Genomic DNA, 22,290 nt, shown 5'->3' with positions numbered 1-22,290 from the left:
ATTTTTTAAAAAATATTGACAATTTTTTTTTAAAAATATTGATAATATTTTTTGAGTTAAATAGAGTTTTGACGTGCGGGTTGGCTGTCCTTCGTAACCATCTTCCAATAGATAACCGCACCCCGGGTAGGCGCAGCACGGCCCACGTCGGCCAGCTACCCGCCCACCACAAACGGGAGCCGGGACCGCAACCGCACTGACGCCCCGACCCCACAGCAGATTCATCTCACCACGCGGGACCCTGCCCACGCGCCACGAGTGGCTACGGTGCCTCTTCGCCTTCCCGCCACACATCGCCCGCTCGCCTCTCACCGTCGCAACAGAAACAATCCCTCGTCGCCATCGACTAGCACCACACCACGCCACCGACATCTGGGACCAAGCGTGTGGGTCCCGTACGTCAGTGACTTGAAACTTCCTTCGAAACGAGGAGCTCCAGAGCGGCAAAGGCTCAGTCACTGCGCCGCCTCCTTCCTCGGTCACCAACTCCCCCAGTGGCCAGTGCAGTGTCCTGCACGCGTGCATGAGCGATGAGAGCTCTCTCATCGCCCGCCGCCTCCTTCCTCCCGGGAATCCTCAATCCCAGCGCAAATCCTAACCCTCGCGCGCCTCTCCGTTCGGCGGTGGCGGCGCTCTCGCGGGGCCCTTGCCCTTCCGGCCGCTCCGTCGCCGCCGCGGCTGCCGCCGCCACCGGGGACCACTGGGGCGCCGACCACTACCACGGCGGCGGCCACGCGAGCTCGCAGGAGGCCGCGGCCCGTGCGGCGCACGGCGTGAAGTGCGACGTGGACGTGGTGTCGTGGCGGGAGCGGCGGGTGCTCGGGTCCGTGGCCGTGGCCGCCGACGTCGACACCCTGTGGCAGGTCATCACCGACTACGAGCGCCTAGCCGACTTCATCCCCAACCTCGTCCAGAGGTCCGCTTTTTTTTTCCCCTTCTCATGCCTCTGGTGATCTCATCTCAGTTTGTCACCTGTGGACTGTGACTCTGATTGCACAATGATGATGGCTCGTTTGAAGGTGTCTGATTGGGGAATTTTGTTCGTGATTGCAGCGGGAGGATTCCGTGCCCGCACGAAGGGCGGATATGGCTGGAGCAGAGGGGACTGCAGCAGGCGTTGTACTGGCACATCGAGGCCCGCGTCGTGTTGGATCTCCAGGAAGTCCCTGATTCCGTACGTGCTTTGATCTGGCCATGAGCCAACATGTCTTTTCTTCTTCTTTTTGACCGAAAACTGTGAGGCAAAAGCCTCCCAGCATGATATATTAAATAAAGAGTAAAGATAGAGCACACCTGTCATTCGCAAGTTAGCAAGTTAAAATATTGATCATCAATCTTTCTGGATTCAGGACATCAATATTCTCCACACACGTTGAGCTGAAATTCACTTTATTTGACTAATTTAAATTATATCTATGTAAAATAAGTTTTTATCAATTTAATTGACATGGCAATGCTTTTATAGAGTATATGGACCTGGATGACACCCGAAGCCAAGTTTAGGGTGCTAGATCTACATTCTGATAGTACAGGGACAAATGACACCCAAGCCCAGCCTAAGTTTAGGGAGCCAGATATGCATTTTGAGAGTACGGGGACCTAAGTGACATAGCCGGACAAGTTTAAGGACTGGCTATGCACTTTACACTTAAATAAAACATGGGAAGTTATTTACAAGAAATAAACTAACTGGAGGGGAATCTGATATTTTCTTCTTGTAGAGATGTGCTACTGCATTATTCTCTGATGTTTTCTTAGTTGTATACTTGTATGGGTTATAGTTAACAAATCCGAAAATGATGAAGGATGTCCCTTCTTTTGTACTTTATCAATCTACATTGCCTTACTTGGTTAGCGTTTGTTAACAATTCTGCTTTCAGATTAATGGACGAGAACTCCATTTCTCAATGGTAGATGGTGACTTCAAGAAGTTTGAAGGAAAATGGTCCATCAGATCTGGTCCAAGGTATGCATCTTAAGACCATTTTTTTCTGAGGATAACTGGAACAGGAGGCCAATTAATAAAGATATAAGTGAATTGCTGTTTGTGATTTTTTCCCTTTGATGAATATCTAGCTTAATTGCACCATTCTCTTATCTTGGTGTCCAACTGATGCCTGAGAGTGAAAACAATTTCCATTTGTTTCATAGATGCTTAAGAGGTCTCCAACTTCTAGTGAGCAGAAAAAGATATTGAGTATAATATGGCCTATATTGTTTTTGTCTTCTAGCAGGTCCTCTAGTGCAATTTTGCTGTATGAAGTTAATGTGATACCAAGATTTAACTTCCCGGCAATATTTCTTGAGAGGATTATAAGGTCGGATCTTCCTGTAAATCTTCGGGCCTTGGCTTGTAGAGCTGAAAAGATTTATTTAGAAAATCAAAGATGTGGTTTTTCTGCTGTGGATTCGAAGCCATCGTCCACTTCTTCTCAGCTTAAGTTCCATAGTTCAACAATTGATACTACTTCTAGTAAGTTCAAAGAAGCACCTCCCACTTCTGGTGTTGGTAGTGTGCTTCCGTCACCTTCTTCTGAGTTGATTGGCAAATGGGGTGTATATGGAAACGCATGCAGAATTGATAGGCCTTGTGTGGTGGATGAGATCCATCTTCGAAGATTTGATGGCCTCTTGGTAATTTACTAGACTTGTATTATTACTAAATGGATTATTAACCATCAAGGAAACGGCACTAAATGTTTGTCTTCTCCTGTGATACGGTCTTCATGAAGGAACATGAGGGGGCTCACAGGTGTGTTTTTGCTAGTATCACTGTGAAAGCACCAGTTCGAGAGGTATGGAATGTTCTCACGGCATATGAGAATTTACCTGAGTAAGTAGTTCTATCTTTCTAGAATCTTTGGAGTTCAGTCTTTATTACAAGTATGTCTAACAAAAGCTATTTGATAGATTTGTGCCAAACCTGGCTATCAGTAGGATTGTCCTTCGTGATAATAACAAGGTCCGCATAATGCAGGTAGGATACGCGGTTATCTCTCTTGCACACTTTTTGGTTAACTATTTTTACTAGACCATATAAAACATACCTGGCTTAGGTTGTCGATTGTTTTACTACAGCAAATAAAGTTCTCCTGTGATACAGTCTTTTTAATTGTTTCTGGCTTAGGTTTGCTCAATTGTTTTCACTGTGCTTAGCTGAATGAAAATTATGTAAATCCAGTCCCATAGTCTGTGATTTTTTTGGAACCATTTTTAACTTTTGAAATCCTTTTTCTAGGAGGGTTGCAAAGGCCTACTTTATATGGTCCTTCATGCCCGTGTTGTTATGGATCTTCGCGAAAAACTTGAGGAAGAGATCAGCTTTGAACAAGTTGAGGGTGATTTCTACTCATTCAAAGGGAAATGGCGCTTTGAACAACTTGGTGATCAGCACACCTTGTTGAAGTACATGGTTGAGACTAAAATGCATAAGGACACATTTCTCTCTGAGTCTATTCTTGAAGAGGTATAACTGTATAGCAAACTTGTATTCATGTAGCTTGTCACTAGTTATAAAGAAGATCTTAAATGATAACTAAAAGCTTCCTAAAAAAATGATGACCAAAGTAGGATATCTTAAATGATAACTAAAGTAGGTCTTAATGTGCACCCTATCTTCAGTTTTGGTTATTACTGATGATAACTATACTAGTGCTTTATGTAGTGCTTGTTTAAATACTTCATGCCTTCTAAGTTTATTGCCGCTATTTAAAATTACATATCTGATCATTTCAAAAAACAGTTTCATATAGAAGCTAGCAGGGATTGCTTTTCCAGTTTCTTTGTAGCTTAGGCATCACATACTCAAGTATCCAAGCTAACAGCTTAAGAGTCTCTTGAGACCATTCCTATTATAAGTCAGCGGTATTTTCACCATGCAAACATTATGTTCGATATACTACTAAATATTTTTTAGGATGTCTAGCTGTTATGACAATAAAGTCCAAGTGACAACATTTCAGGATAGCTAGGACACCGAAAAGTTGTGATCATGATTTCTGAATAGGCTGTTGCGATTTTTTGGAAGTTTAATATCTTTAGTGATAATGGAGCAAATTGTCTGCTTTCTTCATTCTATTCCAGATCATATATGAGGACCTTCCGTCAAACTTGTGTGCAATCCGTGATTATATTGAAAAGGCTGGAGCTGAAGGCAGCAACTCCACAACTCATTCTGCTGCACCAACACACCCAGATATTGATCATGCAGAAGACAGGCAGTCAGAGAAAGAATCTGCATCTTGCTCCTTCAGTTCCATGAAACAGAGACCAAAAGTCCCTGGCTTGCAAAAGGACATTGAGGTCCTCAAATCTGAGCTTGAGAATTTCATTGCTAAGTACGGTCAGGATGGTTTCATGCCTAAGAGAAAGCATCTTCGGTCTCATGGAAGGGTGGATATCGAGAAGGCAATAACACGAATGGGTGGATTCAGGAAGATTGCCAGCACAATGAACCTTTCCCTTTCTTACAAAAATCGAAAACCAAGAGGTTATTGGGATAATCTGGAGAACTTGCAAGAAGAGGTGATACTAAATATCTTTAGCTCCCTCCTCTGCTTGCTAGATGTCCATCATAGTACAAGACTACAGGCATAACAATATTAAGCTTTGAATTGTTTTGTACCATGTGCTGCAAACAGAAAGAGTTAAAACATGCCCCGCTTAGATTGCTAGTGTGAACGACAGTTAGCATTTGTTCCATTGAATTTTGCAACCGTGATATGTTCCATTGACATTATCATATGATCACTATCTACAGATCAGTCGGTTCCAGAAGAGCTGGGGGATGGATCCTTCTTATATGCCAAGTAGAAAATCTTTTGAGAGAGCAGGTACTTAATTACTTATATCTGGCACTCCGAATCAATTTTCAACGCAATTCAGGACTGTTAGTTCAGGACTGACTAATAAAGTTGGATATCTGTAGCCCTGTCACTGCATCATTTTCAACGCAATTTAGCATGCTAGTGCTGCTTATTATTATAAGGTTATCCATTTTAGCACAAATGCCTTTTGCTGTATGCCATCATTACTTGAAAATGGAGGATTGTTTCCTGTTATCAGGCTAGATGTCCAAGTTAGAATTGGTGTGGTAGAGTTTCCTTATCTGGCTTTTGAAATGATTTTCTTGCTTTGTTCTTGTTGGTAGGTCGTTACGACATTGCTCGGGCATTGGAAAAATGGGGTGGCGTGCAGGAGGTTTCACGCCTTCTTTCTCTTGAACTAAGGCGGCCTAGAAGGCAAGCTGACTCTGATGATGAGAGGCAGTCTGAATCACCAGCTGGCAGTGGCATTACAAAGCAGCATGGAATGAAACCTGATAAAGCCAACACGTCCCTGGACGCACATAAATGGCTCCTGAAGCTGAAGGATTTGGATGTTAACTGGGTGGAATATTAGATTAATAAGCTTCGAAAAAGAAATGCTGTAAATTGGAGGTGATCTGGAAGCATTCTTTTCCATCGTTGGAGGTGATCTGGAAGCATTCTTTCAAAGAAGCTGTAAATTGTGTACAGAAAAATTGCAATGCACAGGCCAACCCATGCTGAAAGGTTACAGGCAACAGGTTTTCATTTGTCAACTGTCATGACTCTTGGTCCTCAAGTGTTACTTATCTAGAAGTGTCGACTACTACTCCCAGCTTTGTTGCAGTCAAATTGATCCGTGGATTTGACCAAAGACAAACCACTAAACGCAAATGGGGGTGTTGATTGCATGTACCTGTTCAAAGGTGTTTAGAGTCAGGTGGTCAATCGTTGGGGTTAACTCGCGTTCACAGGTTACTGATGATGTCAGTTGACCGCTTACTTGTTGATGTGAGTTGACTCGACCCTTCTTTTTTGACACAGAAAGAGAAGGTTACTGTCCAGTAGTTTCAATCAGCACGGTTACATTAGTCTGTCAGGCACAGTTACCTTCGGTGTTCCCTGCTTCATGGCAAGAAAGGTAATGAGCCGGCGAGGACGTTCGTCAACGAAGGGGCATGATGGTTTGCTTCGACAGGTAATATGTTGTTGGCTATTAGCGGGTTTTGCTTGAGAAATCAGATTACTAGAAACTGAACTTTAAAGAATTTAATTTTCTTAAGAGACTGCTGCAGACAGCATATGGAAATAGCTGTTGATATGTGGCGTGGAATAGCTAAATGGAAGTGAAAAAAAAGGTCTCATCTTCGAATTGAAACCAAGTCGCCTGATTCAAAGTCTGGAGTGCTAACCACTACCCTGTGGAACCGTTTCTGTCTTCCCTCTAGATATTAAAATATAAGTAATCTTAACAATGCAATGACCATCACGATTCGTAAACAACGTTTTGATCGCCGGATAGCCCGATGGGAATTCAGAATTACCAAACAGAGTGGCGCCGGCTCTAATAGTCTAGCTGAGTTGTTCAGGATGATCCTGCAGTGGAGATCCCTGTTTTTTTTCTTTTGTTGCGTACGACAGCACTTCTCAGAGCACGTGCGCGAGGAAACGTTCAGTGCGGTGCTGCTGTGGATGTAACCACAAGTCCTCAACGACTTCCCCTTCATCCACTGCTGCTGAAAGCGACAAGGAGACTGACAAATCTGGTGGTAATTAAACACGGCCTGACACGAGGCTTAATCACATGCGTGATGTGTTGCAACTCGGTGCTGCCTGTGCTTGCAGGGATGGCGCAAGGACAAGATGGCTGCCCTCTCCCTTCCAAGATTTGAATGCAACTTGATGCGGGAATGTGATCATGGGGCCCAAGCATTGAACCGCATAAAAAACTGATGGAGATGTTTGTTGCAAGATTCCCGTTCATGCTCCACCAAGAATTCCAGCAGTGTGCCTGAGAAAAACCGAAGACCTTGACCTGCAACAGTATGATGTAGTGACAGTCTAGCAGATGAGCACTATGATATTTGATAAGATGCAGTCTCTTCGGCTGTGTGAGCTGCTTGGAACCTTCCTACTTCCTAGATCAACGGAACTACTCCCTCTGTCCCTCACCACGTTTCCCAAGCAACAGATAAAAAGGGACGGAGGAGGGAGGGAGTAGTTGGGATAAAATTCAGAAGTCCAGGCATGATTGATCCTGCATCTGTTTCTAAAAAAAAGAGAAAATTGCCGCCAATGCTAGGACAATACATCGCCTACATCTCAATTATTTGTACAAAATACAATGCCCATATCAAAATCCTGCTACTTACAGTTACATATGCAGATGCAGTATGCAAACTCACTAGAAGTGAACAACACTCTGTTTTGTTGTCACGACCAGAACAAGATCACCAGACGTAACAGCAAATTCAGCACATCAATTCCCTAACCGCTCTATAATCTGTACATTTCCTCTTCCTTCCAATGGAGCATAGAAGCATTAATTTCCGCATGCTTCAGCACCCCACTTTGTTTACGACGCTACGGGTTCAGATGATCTGCCATGGAAGATGCACCTTATTACATCGTCATGTACGGCTGCGGCGATAGCAGCTGCCGCGACACCCTCTCACGGTTCGTGGCCGACGTCGAGCGCGCCAACGCCATCTCCTGCTCCAGGTTCGGCGACGTCGTCGGCGCGATCGGGGCCGACGAGGCAACCGTACTCGAGACTATGCTCGTGCTGACGCCACTGCCGATGCCGGTACTGCCCGTGGTGGTGCTCAGGAAACTGTCCGACGACTTGGGCGGCGGCGGCCTCTCGAGGTCCATGATCCCTTCCAGCATCTGCACCACCTTCCCCATGGACGGCCGCTGCGCCGGCTGCTCCTGGATGCACCAGAAGCTCACCTGGAGCGCGCGCTCCACCTGGGCCATGTCGATGTCTTCCCCGGGGAGCTTCTTGTCGATGATGTCGAAGATCTTTCCCTTCTCGTACTCCTCGTACGCCCACACGGAGAACTTCTTCCGGCCGGTCTCCTCGGAGACGTCGAAGTTGCGGTGGCCGCTGACGATCTCCAGCAGGACCATCCCGTAGCTGTAAACGTCGGACTTGGCCGTGATGGGCAGGTTGGCGAGCCACTCTGGCGCCAGGTACCCCCTGGTCCCCCTTACGCTGGTGAGCGTGCGGTGGCGGTGGTCCTTGGGGTTGACGAGCTTGGCGAGCCCGAAGTCGGAGACCTTGGCGTTGAAGTGCTCGTCGAGGAGGATGTTCTCGGGCTTGATGTCGCAGTGGACGATGCAGTCGCGGCACTCCTCGTGGAGGTAGGTGATGCCCCGCGCGGTGCCGACGGCGGCGGCGAAGCGCGTCGGCCACGGCATCTTCCCCCCCGGCGCGGCGCCGAAGAGGAAGGCGTCCAGCGAGCCGTTCTTCATGAACTCGTAGACGAGCAGGCGGTGGCGGCCCTCGGAGCAGAAGCCGATGAGGCGGACGAGGTTGAGGTGGTGCGTGCTGCTGATGGTGGCCACCTCCATCCGGAACTGCTTCTCCCCCTGCTCGATCCCCTCCAGCTGCTTCACCGCCACCACCGTCCGGTTCGCCAGCACGCCGCGGTACACGGCGCCGAACCCGCCGGCGCCGAGCTTCTCCTTGAACCCCTTGGTCGACCGCTGGAGCTCGCGGTAGGAGAACTGCACCGGCGCGCCCGACGCGTACTCCAGCAGCGCGTACTGCGCCGACGCCGGCCCGTACTTGGGGCTGTGCCGGCAGAACCACCACCAGAGCGCCCACTCGCAGAGCACCAGCGCGGACACGGCGCCGAGGACCACGACGGCGACGACCCAGGCGCGGACGCCGGAGCCGCCGCGGGAGGAAGATGTCGCGGCGTCGGGGGCCGGGTTGGGCAGGCCGGGGAAGCAGACCTTGACGAAGGACGTGCTCGGCAGCGCGGCCGACTGGTAGGCGCTCACGAAGTTGGAGACCTTGAGGAAGCAGAGGCCCGACCCGTCGGAGAGCGCCGTGGACGCCACGCAGGAGCCGCCGGAGAGGCAGTTGAGCCGGCAGGCGGTGATCCCCACGAAGAATTGCTCGGTGGTGATCTCCGGCGGGTAGGTGAGGAACTGGGTGTTGTCGAGCTGGAGCATGGTGGAGTTGCCGGGGCAGTTCTGGAGGTCCACCTTGCGCTTGCAGCCGTCGCGGGGGTTGGAGGGGTTGCTGAACTGGAAGTTGAGCGACGGGCACCCGCAAACCGGCGACGTGCCGTTGTAGCTGCACACGCCCATGTTGCCGCAGTAGCCGAACACCTGGCACTGGTCCGCCACCGCCGACCACTGCTCCGCCGCCGCGTTGCTGCCCCGCGCCGCGCTGTAGGCGCGGAAGTTGCCGTCGGCGTCGAGGCGCACGAACCGCATCATGTCGCCGCTCTCGCCGTAGTTGCTGCTGTACGCCACCACGACGGGTGCCGTCAGCTGGCCGTCGGTCAGCGACACGATTCCGTTGGTCTGCATCGTCAGCGTCGGCGAGCTCAGCGTCTTGTTCCCCGTGAAGGTCGTATTGTAGCCCTTGTTGAAGTAGGTGACGGTGTTGGCGCCGCTGGTCCACTTGAGCGTGAGGTTGCCGGAGCTCTTGTCGACGGAGAAGACGTAGGGGCCGGAGGTGAGGTTCATCCCGGAGGTGAAGTTCTGCGACATGACCACCGTGTCCGTGGGATGGTCGAACGACTGCCACAGGGTGGCCGTCGAGTTCTTGAGCACCAGGTTGCCGCTCTCCTGGACGGCCGCGGCGGCGACGCCCCGGCCGCCGGTGTTGGACGACCATAGCACGGCCCCAGATCCATTGACGAGCTGGAGGTCGCCGTTGGAGGAGAGGCGGAGCGAGCCACCCGAGTCAACGGCCGCGCCGGCTCCCGCGGACCAGACGGGGACCCCGCCGGCGTAGCTGATGGCGGCGACGAAGAGGGACGGGGAGGTCGGGGACGCCGTGAAGGAGAGCGAGAAGGTGTTGTTGGGCGACGTCCACGGCGCCGAGTTGCCCGGCGAGAGGGTCGACCCCAGCGGCATGTCCGCGCCATGGGAAAGCAGCGGGAGGAGGAGCACGAGGCAGCAGAGGATAGCAAGATCCCCGCGCTTTCCCCCCAAAGGCCGCATCTTTCCGGCGATTCGGGGCGGCTGGCTTTCTCGGATGGCGATTGCGGACAGAGAGGCAGAGAAGAAGCTAATCAAGGCAGCAAACCCCACCTCCCTCTCCCGCGGGCCATGGCGTCTTCTCTTCTCCTCTGCAATCGGTTAGATATTTTAGCAATCCAGGCTGTGAATCTGGTCCTGGCACGACTGGGAAGAGGAGATTAGGAAGGGGGGAATTGGAACTGGGGAGGCGGGAGCGATACCAGGAGAGAGACGAAGACTACTAGTAGTAGAGCCATGGAGGATTGGAGATGTGCAAGCGTTTAGAGCGATAGTGACAGTGACGCACATTGACTGGCTCCTCCTTGACGAAACTACCGTAGAAACAGCAAAGAATAGAAATTATTGCTTGGTCAAAATGTCGGATCAAATCAAATCTCCCAATTCTTGTACTAGTCCGCAGCTTTGGCAGACCATTAGGACATGCCTTTATACCGGGATAAATTCAACAGTTCAAAATGGTGGCGCAAACAAAGTGATCCATTGTTTAGGGTTGACTGTTCTAGCTGTATTTCGACCAAAAAGAGACGAGAGACAAGTCCTGCAAAAAGAAGAAATAACAACAGGGACGTCACTAACTTTTCCAATTCATCTCTGATTAGGGGCATCAAATCTCGAGCATGCTCTTGTAAGCTGGCCAGGTCTATCTGTGTATACAGCATTACGGTAGCAGTACGGTACGTAGACGTGCGAGAATTTTTAGTGGTGTAGTGTCTCTCGGATGGCGCAATCACGGCCATCCATGGCACTACCGACGGCCATGATGAGTCTTGACCAGGTGCAGGTCTGGACTGGCTTTTGTGGTGGGTGGGCGGGTCAAGGTCAACATGGGCGGCTTAGACCCACCACCCTTTTGTCTGTTCCTTCCTTCTGTTTTTTTTTTCCTTCCAGAATAGAGCTAGTATTTCCTTTGTATTTTGTTGTTTTCTCTTCCTTGGTTGACTATCTCTGTATAACAAAATGTTAAGAGCGGGTGGTTCACATGATACCCCTGAAACGGATTAAATAGGAGCATAATGACAGATCGATGTGTCACCAAGTATTAGGATGGTTGTTGGAGAACTGTATCAATTCTATCCATCTTCTTTTCTTTTTTTAAATTTCTTTTGCGCAATATAGTTTTGAATGCATGTATTTTGCTAATGCTATCCATTCAAATCGACTTGATTCAGCAAATGTTACACAAAGAAAAACTTCCGGCATTTTAAAAATACTTGTATATGCAAAGTGGTCAGAACAGCACACATGTATGCGTGATTGTACTCTTTTTTTTCCCCTGTCGTTTTCAATGGTATTGTTGCTGAAACGTTTTGTCCTTCTCTAATATTTCTCATGTACTTCCTCCGTCCCCTATTAACTGTCCCTATTAACTGTCGCTTGGGAATCGTGTTCCCTCACAATTCCAGTTCCCGAGCGATAATTAAATCGGGACTGAGGGAGTACATGGTTACTAGAAGCAAGAAGGGACAACTGGACACGCGACTGTCCGCGCCCCGAGACGTTAGAGGCGTCAACGAATTCGACTTTTGGTATTTCTTCGTCAAAGAAATACTATGAGGACTCTGTTGCTCAAAATTTGTGGGCATGTTGACCATTAACAGCTCCAGCAACACCACCCAGTACATCACTATCCCAACACAACGGCGAATCATCAACTCAGACACCAATTGACAGCAGATTATGAGCTGCAGTATGGGAAAAGAACACGCGCCAGGGGTTGATTAAACGTACGGTCAAGATCAAGAAACGGAAGGGAGCGCGTTTGTAGTTGGAAACGGAGAGCATTTGCTGAACTAATCTCAGACTGGGCCGCCCAATGCCGGCCGTTCAAGAAGCGGCGGGCTGTGTCTTTCCTCCTAAAATGGCCCACTTACGGCGTCCAAATAAAAACTGGGCCCCAGGTGCAGCAAACGGACCCATTCTTCGATTTTTTTTTTGGTTGTGTTTGGAGTAACAACAGGTGAACAGCGAGAGAAACTTTACTTCCCGCCCGTAGGCGTCACGGGAGTTCTATGAACATTGAATAGGAAAGTCCTGTTCCCTTGAGCTGCTTGCATTGCAGAATAGAACTGCAATAACGTCAACTTGTTCACTTGAGCTAGCGGCTGCAGCAAGTCAGCCTGTTCGCTTGAGCTAGCGGCTGCAGCAAGTCAGCCTGTTCGCTTGAGCTTGCTGCAGTTCGCTTGAGCTAGCGGCTGTATGCTGCAGTCACTAGCTTAAGCGAAAGCGAACAAGCTGACGTTATTGCAGTCTGGTACGCATGCAAGATCTTTGGCATGCATTTGATTCGTCTCCCAATGGTGCCCAAGTATATACTACTGTAAAACTACCCGACTGCTGATTAAACAATATAATATATATGCTGGGTGCAGTGACTGTTCTGCATGCAGCGATGGTGGGCGATTCGGTAATTTCGGGGAAGCTGCTGGAACCATACATGATACATATACTATGCCCTGGCCCGGAAACGCCTGCGGATGCCATGCTGCTGCACGTAATATGCCCAGCGCCGGGTCCTCTCCTACTTTTCTCCTCCCTCCTCCTCCTCGGCTCCTCATCTCATCTCTTCTTCCTGCAACAATGCTGCTAGCTACCAATGATACAGGGCCTGCAGGACTGCAGGAACATAGTAGGCCTGGCAGGCACATACCTGAAGTGGAAAGGTAAGATGGCCGCAGCAGCAGCTGGGAATTGAACAAGCTGTCATGCCGTCTCCTCGTCGTAGCTGTTCTCGTGATTGTTGGTACGACGATCACTCTCAATCTAATCTATTCTTCATTTCTTATCCTGCATCTACATGATGTCCAAATCACCATCCATCGATCGGCGGTAGACGATGCATGCCTCCTCCGATCCGATCTTTAGCATCTCTCTCGCATCTCCTGTGGATGCATGCGAATGGAACAGGTGACGACGCCGTAGGCCGGCGCTGGAGCTTGTTTGGCAGATACCTGGCTGAGTTGCTTGCAGAGAGGCAGAAATTGGCCCCATTCGTGCAAGTTCTTCCTTTCTGTACCTGGCTCTTGAACCAAGGTTTGTTTCCTTTGCCTCCAGGCATTATTAGTGTTACTGGTTTATATTTTTTTTGTTACTTTAACAATTTTGTTTGTTAATGGTGTGAAACATTCATTATCACAAGTTGCTATGTTTAGTTTTCTTCAAGTCTTTTAGGTTAGGGCTGTTAATCATGCATCCCTGTGAACTTTCATGATTGCCTCAGCACTTTGTCTTCTTGGATTTTCTGTAATCATATCATACCATTGTTGTTCAGAGGAGTTAATTAGAGGATTGTTTTGACTGGATTTTGTTGTTGATTCATTTTTTTCAAATATCCCAATATACTATTGCCTGTTACTTTATTTATGGTTATAACAGGGTAATATTCCGTTGAGTTCTGGCCCTAAACAATATCTTTTTGTTCACATAGTTGACTTCACACTCTAGAAAATGGCTGCTGTTGTGTCAAACATAAATTTTTATCTTAACAATGGTCATTGTCCAGCTTATGCGTATCTTAAGAATGGTCATTGTGCTGCTTATGTCTATTTTTAGCAAAGTTGAGTGTTTACTATCTCATTGGCACAGTGCGTTAGTTCATGTCATTGTACAAAATTTGGAAATGCCACATACGTTGCTTTTGCCCCAGTTTAGAGTGGCATACAAAGTATTAATGTCATTATTATTTCCAAGTTATATGTATCATTGTCTAATTGAGTTAACGCTCTATTTAATGCAGAGATTTTGCGGGCATCTACTATGGCGCCTAACCATAATTTTGTTGAACCTGAGAGAATTGAGCATGGTAGCCCATTAAGGTTACCTGGCCACCCAGTGAATGGTCAGCCAATGGATCTGGAGGGCGGCTGGTCAGAGATGCAAACGGAGGTGCATATCAGACAACTTTTTATTCCTTTTTGTATTACATACTTGTTTGGTCATTGGATTTATAAAGTAGAATGCGAATAGGTTTTGGACATTGCATATTTTATTTGAGTATGCTATGCATTTTACTTTGGAGCTGCCACTTATTATGAGCAATCCAACCTACCAATAGAATAGTCTTTTTTTTACACTTGGACATGGGGTTAAATAACATGGCTTGTAAATTGTAATAAGGAGAGCATTAGACATGCCATATAGTTTGGACACTTGGACATGGATTAAATAGCATGACTTGTGAACTGTAATAAGGAGAGCTTTAAAAAATGAAGATTATTTTTCCATGTCAGACTTTATTGCTGACAAGCATGAAATGTTCTGTTACTGTTTATGGAGATTAGTCGTTGTTTTAGATATTTTTGTCGAGGACCTTGCATACGTGAATGGTCTCTTATATCAAAATATAGAGCTTTGGTGCGCTCACAATCACCTAAAATGGAAATGATTGACTCCTTGTTTAAGCCAAGGGGAACTGATGATGATGGCCTGATTCGGTAAGAGATTTACTTTCATTACCTTGTTAGGTTTGAGCAATGTTGTGGTATACTTTGGTAAATATGCTGTATGTTCTAATGACATGGTTTCTCCGGTCACTTGTTGGAATTTGATGTTGTTTTTTCAGGGAGTGTCTGATTGACTTCTACACCAGTTCTGGGAAGAGAAAGCCAGATCAAATCATCATATTCAGGTCAGTTATCATTTTAAATTAACTGGTTGCAAATTTGGGTAGCGGACCTTTTTCTTTTGGGAATAACAATGTAGTCTGGTTGTGCAAATTGGTTGCTTGTCTCCAGTTTCCTCTGTTTTATCATAGCACCAAGCTGATGTTCTGTGTCTTTATTATAGGGATGGTGTTAGTGAGAGTCAGTTTAATGAGGTGCTGAACATTGAGTTGGATCAGATAATAGAGGTACTTCATAAACTTTCTTGGTTCTATTCTATTTCAAGGTTCCTTTTATCCAAGTATCCTATACTGCTTGCTTGGCCATGCTAAAGTAGTTTCTGGCCTTTTTAGGCATGCAAGTTTTTGGATGAAAAATGGAATCCCAAGTTCACATTGATTGTTGCCCAGAAGAATCATCATACGAAAATTTTCATTCCTGGCGCTCCAGAAAATGTGCCTCTTGGTAATTTCTCTCTCTCTCTCAGCAATGTGCTGCTGCAATTGTAGGCCAATTTCTATGTGACTGAATTGTTATCTAATAATATCAATGGCTTAATCTGCAGGTACCGTTGTGGACAACAAGGTCTGCCATCCAAGGAACTATGACTTCTGCATGTGTTCCCATGCTGGAATGATAGTAAGGATTTTCTGCCTTTTTAGTTCCGTTAATTAGCATTTGGTGTAGTTTCGTGTATGTAATTACATAGTTTAAATACCAATTTAAATGCCCACACCCAATGAAACTACTAATTCAAATATCAATTTATACTGAAAAGGCTTTTATGCTATCAGTTGGAAAGTTTTTGTAATTCTGTTGGTCCTGTAGATGGCAAAATCAGATACAGTTATATGTGGTTGTTTGTGCTGTTGGCATCTGAAAACTGGTAATGGCCAACCTAGCAAGAAAGCCATTCATCCAGGGGTGTTGATGGGTTACCTTGTTCCAATGTTTTGTATTAATTTTTTTTTATGAAATTTTTACAAAAATTAGCATTGTTGGTCCCCCCTAACAATGAAAAAAAGAATTCCTGTCTACGGCCCTGGTTACCTTGGTCGACCAGTTATGTGAACCAATCCTTGTGTTCTTTCTGATCTTGAGCTCGCTTTTGAATGGCATATGTGTAGGAAGCTGGAAGGAAGCGTGCTTTAGTTGATGTGTGTAGATATGGCAAAGGAAATTGTGAAAATAAATGGTTATTCTAATGGTGAATTCTTTCTGCCTTGCATATTCAAAACAATTTGTGCTCTACACATTCATTACATTATGCACTGCTAGCTGACACTAATTCATTGTCATTTTTATCACCAATCAAGTGAGCAATTATTTTCTTATATAGTTTTCAGGCCATCCGTGCAAATATAGATATGGCTCCATTCAAACTGGATATTGATGATCTGATAGCTGATTATGCCAAGGTAAATTTTGTCAAAAAAAATTATGTGTTTTATGTATGTAGCTGGATATTGATGTGTGCAAAAAATTATATACTTGGATGGGTTGGTTTGGAAGCATGAGATAGTGTTCTACAAAGACAAGTATAAGAAAGCAACCAGAGAGAAAGAGTGATAAAAAACCAAGGTATCTACCCCGTCAGTGAATTTTCTATCTATTTCAGCTGTACGGATTAGAATTTTATATCGATACAACTGCACTTTCAATTGTGGGCTGTTAAGTGAAAATGATTAGTAAGCATATAAGTCTGGAGCTATTCAAAAGAGTGTTAACCATATTATCTCCTGCCTCAGAATTATCTCGGCCCATCTTCAGCAGCTTCAAATGAAAATTTGGGACAGCACCAATTCATATGTTATCTAACTGTCGTTAGACTGCAAATTACTTATCCCTTTTAAGTTATTCATATTTATATTTGTGCATGGCTGTAACATAATTCTTGTGTTTTTGGTCAGATTACCCTTTGATGATAATGCAAATGTTCTTGGTCTGATCATATGTTCTCCTCATGTGCATTCTGTTAATCGTTTGTTGTTGGTACCATGTCACTAAATAAGCTCCAGGTACATGCATTTTGGTGAATACATCCATTTTGGTACCATGTGCATTCTGTTAGGCAATTATGTTCTGCTTGATGAATACGTCCATTTTGGTGACTATAGTTTGGATGCATTAGTATATCAAAATATGCACACTTACACACCGTATATGAACATGCAGCTTTGAGGATGAACTGAAGCTTGTCAAGCTAAGAGGAGAAACTATGCAGGTTCATCTACAGAAACACTAAGGGATTATTTGTTTGATATTGTACAATGTGTTGGGGATTGCCAAAACATAGACACCCTCGAGCGTCGATCGTAGTGTAAAAAAATTCTTTAACCTCGCAAGTTGCACGATGGCAACAAGAAGAACAAAACACACCTGGTCATCCTTCAATTTTTTCTTGGTTTGCTTTTCTGAGCCTTAAATTTGCATTTTTCTTACTCAAAATCTTCACAACAGTATGATCCAAACTAAGCTTGTTAATCTATTTGTCTCCATGGTCCTAAACTGTTCGATGAAATGCCACCAAACAATGTGAATATTATGTAATCAGCTTTGCCTTTTGCATCCAGATTTCTAAATGAGAGATCAATTTAATTACTTTTATGTGTGTTGAATTATTCGAGAGAGTAGTAACCTTTGACAGGGAGACAATCAAAATTTCCTGATTCATTGGCTTCTGAGTCACAGGTTCTTTTGCATGAGATATTGCACCTATGGTCGTTATATTTAACTGATGTTTACATGAAGTCCATGTAGAATTTGACTTTTTTTCTTCAACAAAGGGCAACGTTACATTATATTAACTTGAGAGGCCAGCGTGCCTTTGATATGTCCAAATAATTTAAAAACTTCTGTATATCTAATCTGTCTATCTGGTGAGCAGTTTTTGTGGCATTACACTATATTTCCAAGCATATTTCTCTTGACAATGAAGATGCTTTTCCATGACTGCACTATCCAGTATTGTAATCTGTGCAATTCCTATGAGAAAACCGTTAACAAGGTTGTCAGGACTCACGATTGGTGGTTCCATACAAATGTCAGGGCCTCAAATTTACAAGATGGTAAATTGTGTTGAATCGGGGGGTACTAGAGTTTGAGGAATCAAATAAGTTGCTACTTGCTAGCTATGTCGGTACTCAGAACCGTCTTTTATTTTGTTAAAAATGGTAATAATTATGTATGCACCTTTCCATGTCCTTCATCAAGGAGTTGTTCTGCTACATCCGTCTTTTATTTTGCAGGAACCAAAGTTGTCCAATGCATCTTTGTTACTACCGTGGATCCTGCTTCTTATTATGCAAGACAACTAATGCCCAGCGTACCTTTACATTTTTTAGTTGTTCAAGGGGATCATCTTTTAGTAGTTTAGTTGATGACAGATTGCATTTAAGCAACGCAAGGAGGCACCAGTCAGTTCAACCTACACATGACAATAATTTTGTTGTGTTGTCTCACTTTTATGAGAGGGTGCTGAATTTGATCCAGGACAGGCTAGATAAACATTGCAAGAATTCTGTTACTTGGGGTTAGGAGTACCGACCTACTACTATGGAAAATTTTACATGAGATTCAATTCAGTTGAAGGTAACTAGCTGGTCATCATTGTACATATCTTTTTTTCAGTTTAGTTTTGCAAAAACTGGTGCTTGATCGGGACATAGGTGTTGTATACTGTCCATATCTGAAGCAAGTAGCAGACTACTCAAACAGTGTCAGAATCTGTGATTTACCCATTGTATGGCGCTTAAGGTATACTCTCTTGTGATTTCTAAATGTAAACGGTGCTGTTACTTCTAGGTTTAGAAGTAGATCGGTGTACTCCTTGTGTTTGTTAATTTCTTAATAGCAGCACTTAACCGCCTTTGGATTGTGTTCAATAATTCACACAACTTCCATGCACGGTACTTGCGTGGCACGACAAATACGCAACAAGAAAATTAGCCACCATAACACTTCTTACGTGTCCACCTTTACTTACGTATATTTGTAACTAGAGCTATTTTATATTACATATGTTTGTAACTAGAGCTATTTTGTATAAATAGCTATCCAAGGTGCAGCGCACTTTCATCTCTTCAAACTATGCCCTTTCCAAATAGTAACCACATTAAGAGCGAAGTGAGCACAAAGGCGTTATCACAATACATAGAAGTAGGCAGCCAAAAGCTCAGGTATGAATTTTCCGTTGTTCAAGTCATTTCTTCCATCATATAATGCATCAAATTAGCGTAAAGGCGTTATGACAATACATAGAAGTAGGCAACCAAAAGCGCAGAGACAATTACTTTCGATGCCGCAGAACTATGTCATCTATTCAGATACTAAAGAAGCTATTTTTCGATCAAGATGCGCAAACTCGCCGGCGAAACATGACATAACCTAGACCACACCATAATCGCAGTGGCTAATCTAAACCAGAAAAAACTCTGGAATCAAAATTATCAATCAACAAAAGCTTTTCTTGCTCAAGGTTGCAGTTGTGTTATTATCAAGCCACTCCAAACAGATACATCATTGGCACTGATTACATGTTCAACATGGAGCAACCATACTTCAGTACTACTGGTAAACTGCCGATGTGCTGATCCTAGATATGACCTCACTGGCCCCTGCACAGAGCAATAATGTTTCCATGAATAAAGAGATGGCAATTCATTCTTTTGAAAGAGAAGACAGCAATTCATTCAGGAACAACAAACACACCAACAACTGCTTATGTCTACTTCAAAGTTTTCATGCAGCAACAAATGCATATTGTTTTGACTATTGACAATCAGATAAAAAGGATGTTTGTCAACAACAGATTTGTGTTGTCAGTCTAGACTCCACATTTCAATGTTGCCTTTTTTAAGGAAAAAACATCCAGGAACAATAAACACACCAACAACTGCTTATTTCTACTTGAAAGATTGTACACAGAATAAATGCATACTGTTTTGACAATCAAATAAAAGGATGTTGTGCAGCAACAGGTTTGTGTTATCAGTTCTCAGCTTCTACATTTCAACGCTACCTTAAGAAAAAACTATTGGATTTCTCTGTAGCTGGCAGAGCAGACCTTTTATACTGATCAATTAACAAAACATCTATAGTAATTCATATCAGATTTGAAAGGTAATCTTGTAATGTGCAAACTGCAAATTTGTAATACTGTCAAAACTTTTCTTGACTTGTGACACATAATGCGTATTTTGTGGTGATGCAGTTCACAAACTCCACTCTAACAAAATCTAATCTGAACAGGCATGCCCTGCAATTGCACTGCCATAGTTGCTAATATTTGTCAACTAGCTAAAATGGATGACAAATAGACATTGAAGGTCAAATAGCTTAATAATTAGGATTCGATTAAGTATGGGCACTTGTGAAACAACATGACCATAGAACCTGATATGAGATAGTATAAGCTAAACGTACGAGCTTTGTACAACAATGATAGCAAAGCCTGTTTTTCAGAAGTTTACTCTATAATAATTGATGAACAAATACAGGAAGAACAATGTCTGTGTGTTAATTGTTAAATGGAACATTCATACAGCCATTATCAAATATACATAACTCTTTTTTGCTTGAAGTTGAATCATAATTACCATCTCATAGCAGTCATTAATCATGTATAAACAGTGTATAAAATCTCCATTAGCTGCTAGTCTCAATGACTCAATGGCATTCATCAACTTATATAGTCCAGGCAGCACAGTTAATTGTGGGAAATAGTTCCAAGATTAATTTTCAAGCACCACCATGAACCTATATGGCTATATCAACCAATTTGCAATGTATTTCAGGCTGTGTACCAAAGGAGATATATACTACATACATGTCATCAGGAAATTCAATATTTCACATAAGAGTGTTTAACCACCATGACGGTTCATTACATATACAGCATTTACATATCACTAGAAAAAATCTGCAAGAACTGCTAGAACACTCAGTAGAGTTGATTTAATATTCTCAACAAAACATCACAGGAGATGCAAAACATAGACAGAAAAGGAACTTCCCTTGGAATAACTCTGTTAACTAACATGAAATATATAGAGTAAATTTCTGGATCAGGTAATTTACAACTTATGAGTCTATTTTATATGAATGTATCCATAGGTAGCTAAAGCAACCTAAACCTTTTATTTTCTAGAGTTACACAAATATCAGTTTCATTACTGGATAATAAACTTGACGGTCATAGCTTCGCTATTTAGGGCCCATCAAATCTTTAGATTTCTGATTTAGGACAGTATATGTCACTCACCTATTTATTAAACATTCCTCCTACATAGACCATTTTTTCTACATATCCAAAAGTGGTTGATCAGAACTTTGCTAATAAGAGCACTCAAAATTCCAGCAATTATAAGTCATCAAGGACTAGGAACTGAACAGAAACAATCCAAACTCAGCTAGAAATGTGACCAAAGGTTAATAAAGATGGAATGCAGGATTTGCTACCAAATAAGACAATGGGGACAATCGCAAGTTAGTGCTGCAAGGCTGTAACCAAATAGTTGCTGCACCATATGGCACAAAAATTACCAAGACCACGACATCTCATTTCGCACAATTTGTTACTACCATCATCAAACGGTTTGTAAATACAGCATGTCCTGGCGCTCGTAGCTTGTACGTACACACACGTTCCCTTAGGGAGCCCAACAGAGAGTCTTCCGTCTCCAGTTCAGGTTCCCACACGAGCACCTAATCAAATTCTCCATTTCACAACCTAATCCGTCCCCTTAGTTGCAAATCCCACATAATTTCACTCAGTCCTCACAGCCTCCGACTAAAAGTCGGAGCGAGAAGGTAGACACGCAAGCACAAGGACAAATGAATGCATGGAGAATACTGGCGGAGGGGGTGACACTGACCTGATCTTCTTGATGAGGATCTCGCGGAGCTTCTTGCCGAGCTCCTGGGACTTAACGCGCTGCATGAGCGCCTTGCGCGCGAGCACGCGCTTCTCCGAGTCCTTGACGTGGTGGTGGGTGCGCGCCCGGATGAGGCGCTCCATGCCGCTGGACCGAATCTTGCGCTCCATGACCGACAGCGCCCGGTCCAGGTTCCCGTCCCTCACCTGCACCACGATGCCCCGGGCCTGCTGCAGCTGGCCGCCGTGCGCTGCCTCCACCGCTGACGGGCGCACCGCCGCCGCGATCCCCCGCGACGCCCTTGCCAGCGCCTGCATCGTTTCCTTTCGTATCCTCTCGCCGCCGCCGCCGCCGCCGCCGCACACTTCTCCCCGCCTACTCGCGTTCAGCGTTGGATCTGGGCGTCTGTACCGTTCGTTTTTCTTTAACAGTTAGACCCCTGTCCTCTTTTAAATTTCCGTTATAGTTCAGTAGGGCACAACCATTCTGGAAACAAATTTGCAAATGCCCCATCGAATTGCTTCCTCTTCTCATTTCACCGCCAAATCGCAATCTCTCGCTCACGGTGTCGGCACCGGCAGGCCAACAGCGCCCGGTCGAGGTTCCCATCCCTCACCTGCACCACGATGCCCCGAGCTACAGCTAGCCGCCGTGCGCTGCCTCCATCGTTGACGGGCGCACCACCGCCGCGATCCCCCGCGACGCCCTTGCCAGCACCTGCATTGTTCCCTTTCGTCTCCTCTCGCCGCTGCCACCGCACACTCACTCTCCCCGCCTACTCGCATT

The 22,290-nt window shown here is 45.0% G+C and overlaps 4 protein-coding genes across 5 annotated transcripts; 2 read left to right on the top strand and 2 right to left on the bottom strand.

The window, feature by feature from the left end:
- The first annotated feature begins 475 nt into the window (after nucleotides 1–475).
- On the top strand, nucleotides 476–5,882 carry LOC117836624 (uncharacterized). 2 transcript variants are annotated; one of them, XM_034716089.2, is made up of 10 exons: nucleotides 476–916; nucleotides 1,054–1,174; nucleotides 1,881–1,966; nucleotides 2,232–2,634; nucleotides 2,733–2,833; nucleotides 2,911–2,977; nucleotides 3,239–3,466; nucleotides 4,084–4,524; nucleotides 4,760–4,832; nucleotides 5,150–5,882. In XM_034716089.2, the coding sequence occupies exons 1-10, from the start codon at nucleotides 531–533 to the stop codon at nucleotides 5,398–5,400; spliced, it is 2,157 nt and encodes a 718-aa protein (XP_034571980.1). In that variant the 5' UTR covers nucleotides 476–530; the 3' UTR covers nucleotides 5,401–5,882. The 2 variants fall into 2 exon arrangements, with proteins under 2 accessions (XP_034571980.1, XP_034571981.1); XM_034716090.2 differs by having other exon boundaries at nucleotides 477–916; nucleotides 2,235–2,634.
- A 1,222-nt stretch (nucleotides 5,883–7,104) lies between these two features.
- On the bottom strand, nucleotides 7,105–10,273 carry LOC117836623 (G-type lectin S-receptor-like serine/threonine-protein kinase At1g34300). The gene has a single exon (XM_034716088.2). It carries the CDS (start codon nucleotides 9,990–9,992, stop codon nucleotides 7,428–7,430), a length of 2,565 nt encoding a protein of 854 aa, XP_034571979.1. The 5' UTR covers nucleotides 9,993–10,273; the 3' UTR covers nucleotides 7,105–7,427.
- Nucleotides 10,274–14,351: 4,078 nt separating this feature from the next.
- LOC117840063 (protein argonaute 4B) lies at nucleotides 14,352–16,551 on the top strand. The gene is made up of 7 exons (XM_072291081.1): nucleotides 14,352–14,461; nucleotides 14,590–14,655; nucleotides 14,814–14,877; nucleotides 14,983–15,094; nucleotides 15,195–15,268; nucleotides 15,976–16,047; nucleotides 16,540–16,551. Exons 1-7 carry the CDS (start codon nucleotides 14,403–14,405, stop codon nucleotides 16,549–16,551), a joined length of 459 nt encoding a protein of 152 aa, XP_072147182.1. The 5' UTR covers nucleotides 14,352–14,402.
- A 2,523-nt stretch (nucleotides 16,552–19,074) lies between these two features.
- LOC117835132 (uncharacterized) lies at nucleotides 19,075–21,937 on the bottom strand. The gene is made up of 2 exons (XM_034714505.2): nucleotides 21,505–21,937; nucleotides 19,075–19,245 (listed from the first exon to the last, which is right to left on the bottom strand). Exons 1-2 carry the CDS (start codon nucleotides 21,819–21,821, stop codon nucleotides 19,236–19,238), a joined length of 327 nt encoding a protein of 108 aa, XP_034570396.1. The 5' UTR covers nucleotides 21,822–21,937; the 3' UTR covers nucleotides 19,075–19,235.
- Nucleotides 21,938–22,290: the final 353 nt, after the last annotated feature.

The sequence above is a fragment of the Setaria viridis genome, chromosome 9 (assembly GCF_005286985.2).
Source record: "Setaria viridis chromosome 9, Setaria_viridis_v4.0, whole genome shotgun sequence".
NCBI lineage: Eukaryota > Viridiplantae > Streptophyta > Magnoliopsida > Poales > Poaceae > Setaria > Setaria viridis.
The sequence above is the reverse complement of the archived record's forward strand: the minus strand, read 5'-3'. Positions and strand labels throughout refer to the sequence as shown.

Excerpts from the sequence above, each read along its gene's own strand:
- LOC117836623 (XM_034716088.2), bottom strand. The coding sequence starts at position 9,992 with ATGCGGCCTTTGGGGGGAAAGCGCGGGGATCTTGCTATCCTCTGCTGC.
- LOC117836624 (XM_034716089.2), top strand. The coding sequence starts at position 531 with ATGAGAGCTCTCTCATCGCCCGCCGCCTCCTTCCTCCCGGGAATCCTC. Across the intron at positions 2,635-2,732 it reads GAAGATTTGATGGCCTCTTG|GAACATGAGGGGGCTCACAG; the intron begins GTAATTTACTAG and ends GTCTTCATGAAG. Across the intron at positions 4,525-4,759 it reads TGGAGAACTTGCAAGAAGAG|ATCAGTCGGTTCCAGAAGAG; the intron begins GTGATACTAAAT and ends CACTATCTACAG.
- LOC117835132 (XM_034714505.2), bottom strand. The coding sequence starts at position 21,821 with ATGCAGGCGCTGGCAAGGGCGTCGCGGGGGATCGCGGCGGCGGTGCGC.
- LOC117840063 (XM_072291081.1), top strand. The coding sequence starts at position 14,403 with ATGGAAATGATTGACTCCTTGTTTAAGCCAAGGGGAACTGATGATGAT. Across the intron at positions 15,095-15,194 it reads TCCAGAAAATGTGCCTCTTG|GTACCGTTGTGGACAACAAG; the intron begins GTAATTTCTCTC and ends CTTAATCTGCAG. Across the intron at positions 15,269-15,975 it reads GTTCCCATGCTGGAATGATA|GCCATCCGTGCAAATATAGA; the intron begins GTAAGGATTTTC and ends TATAGTTTTCAG.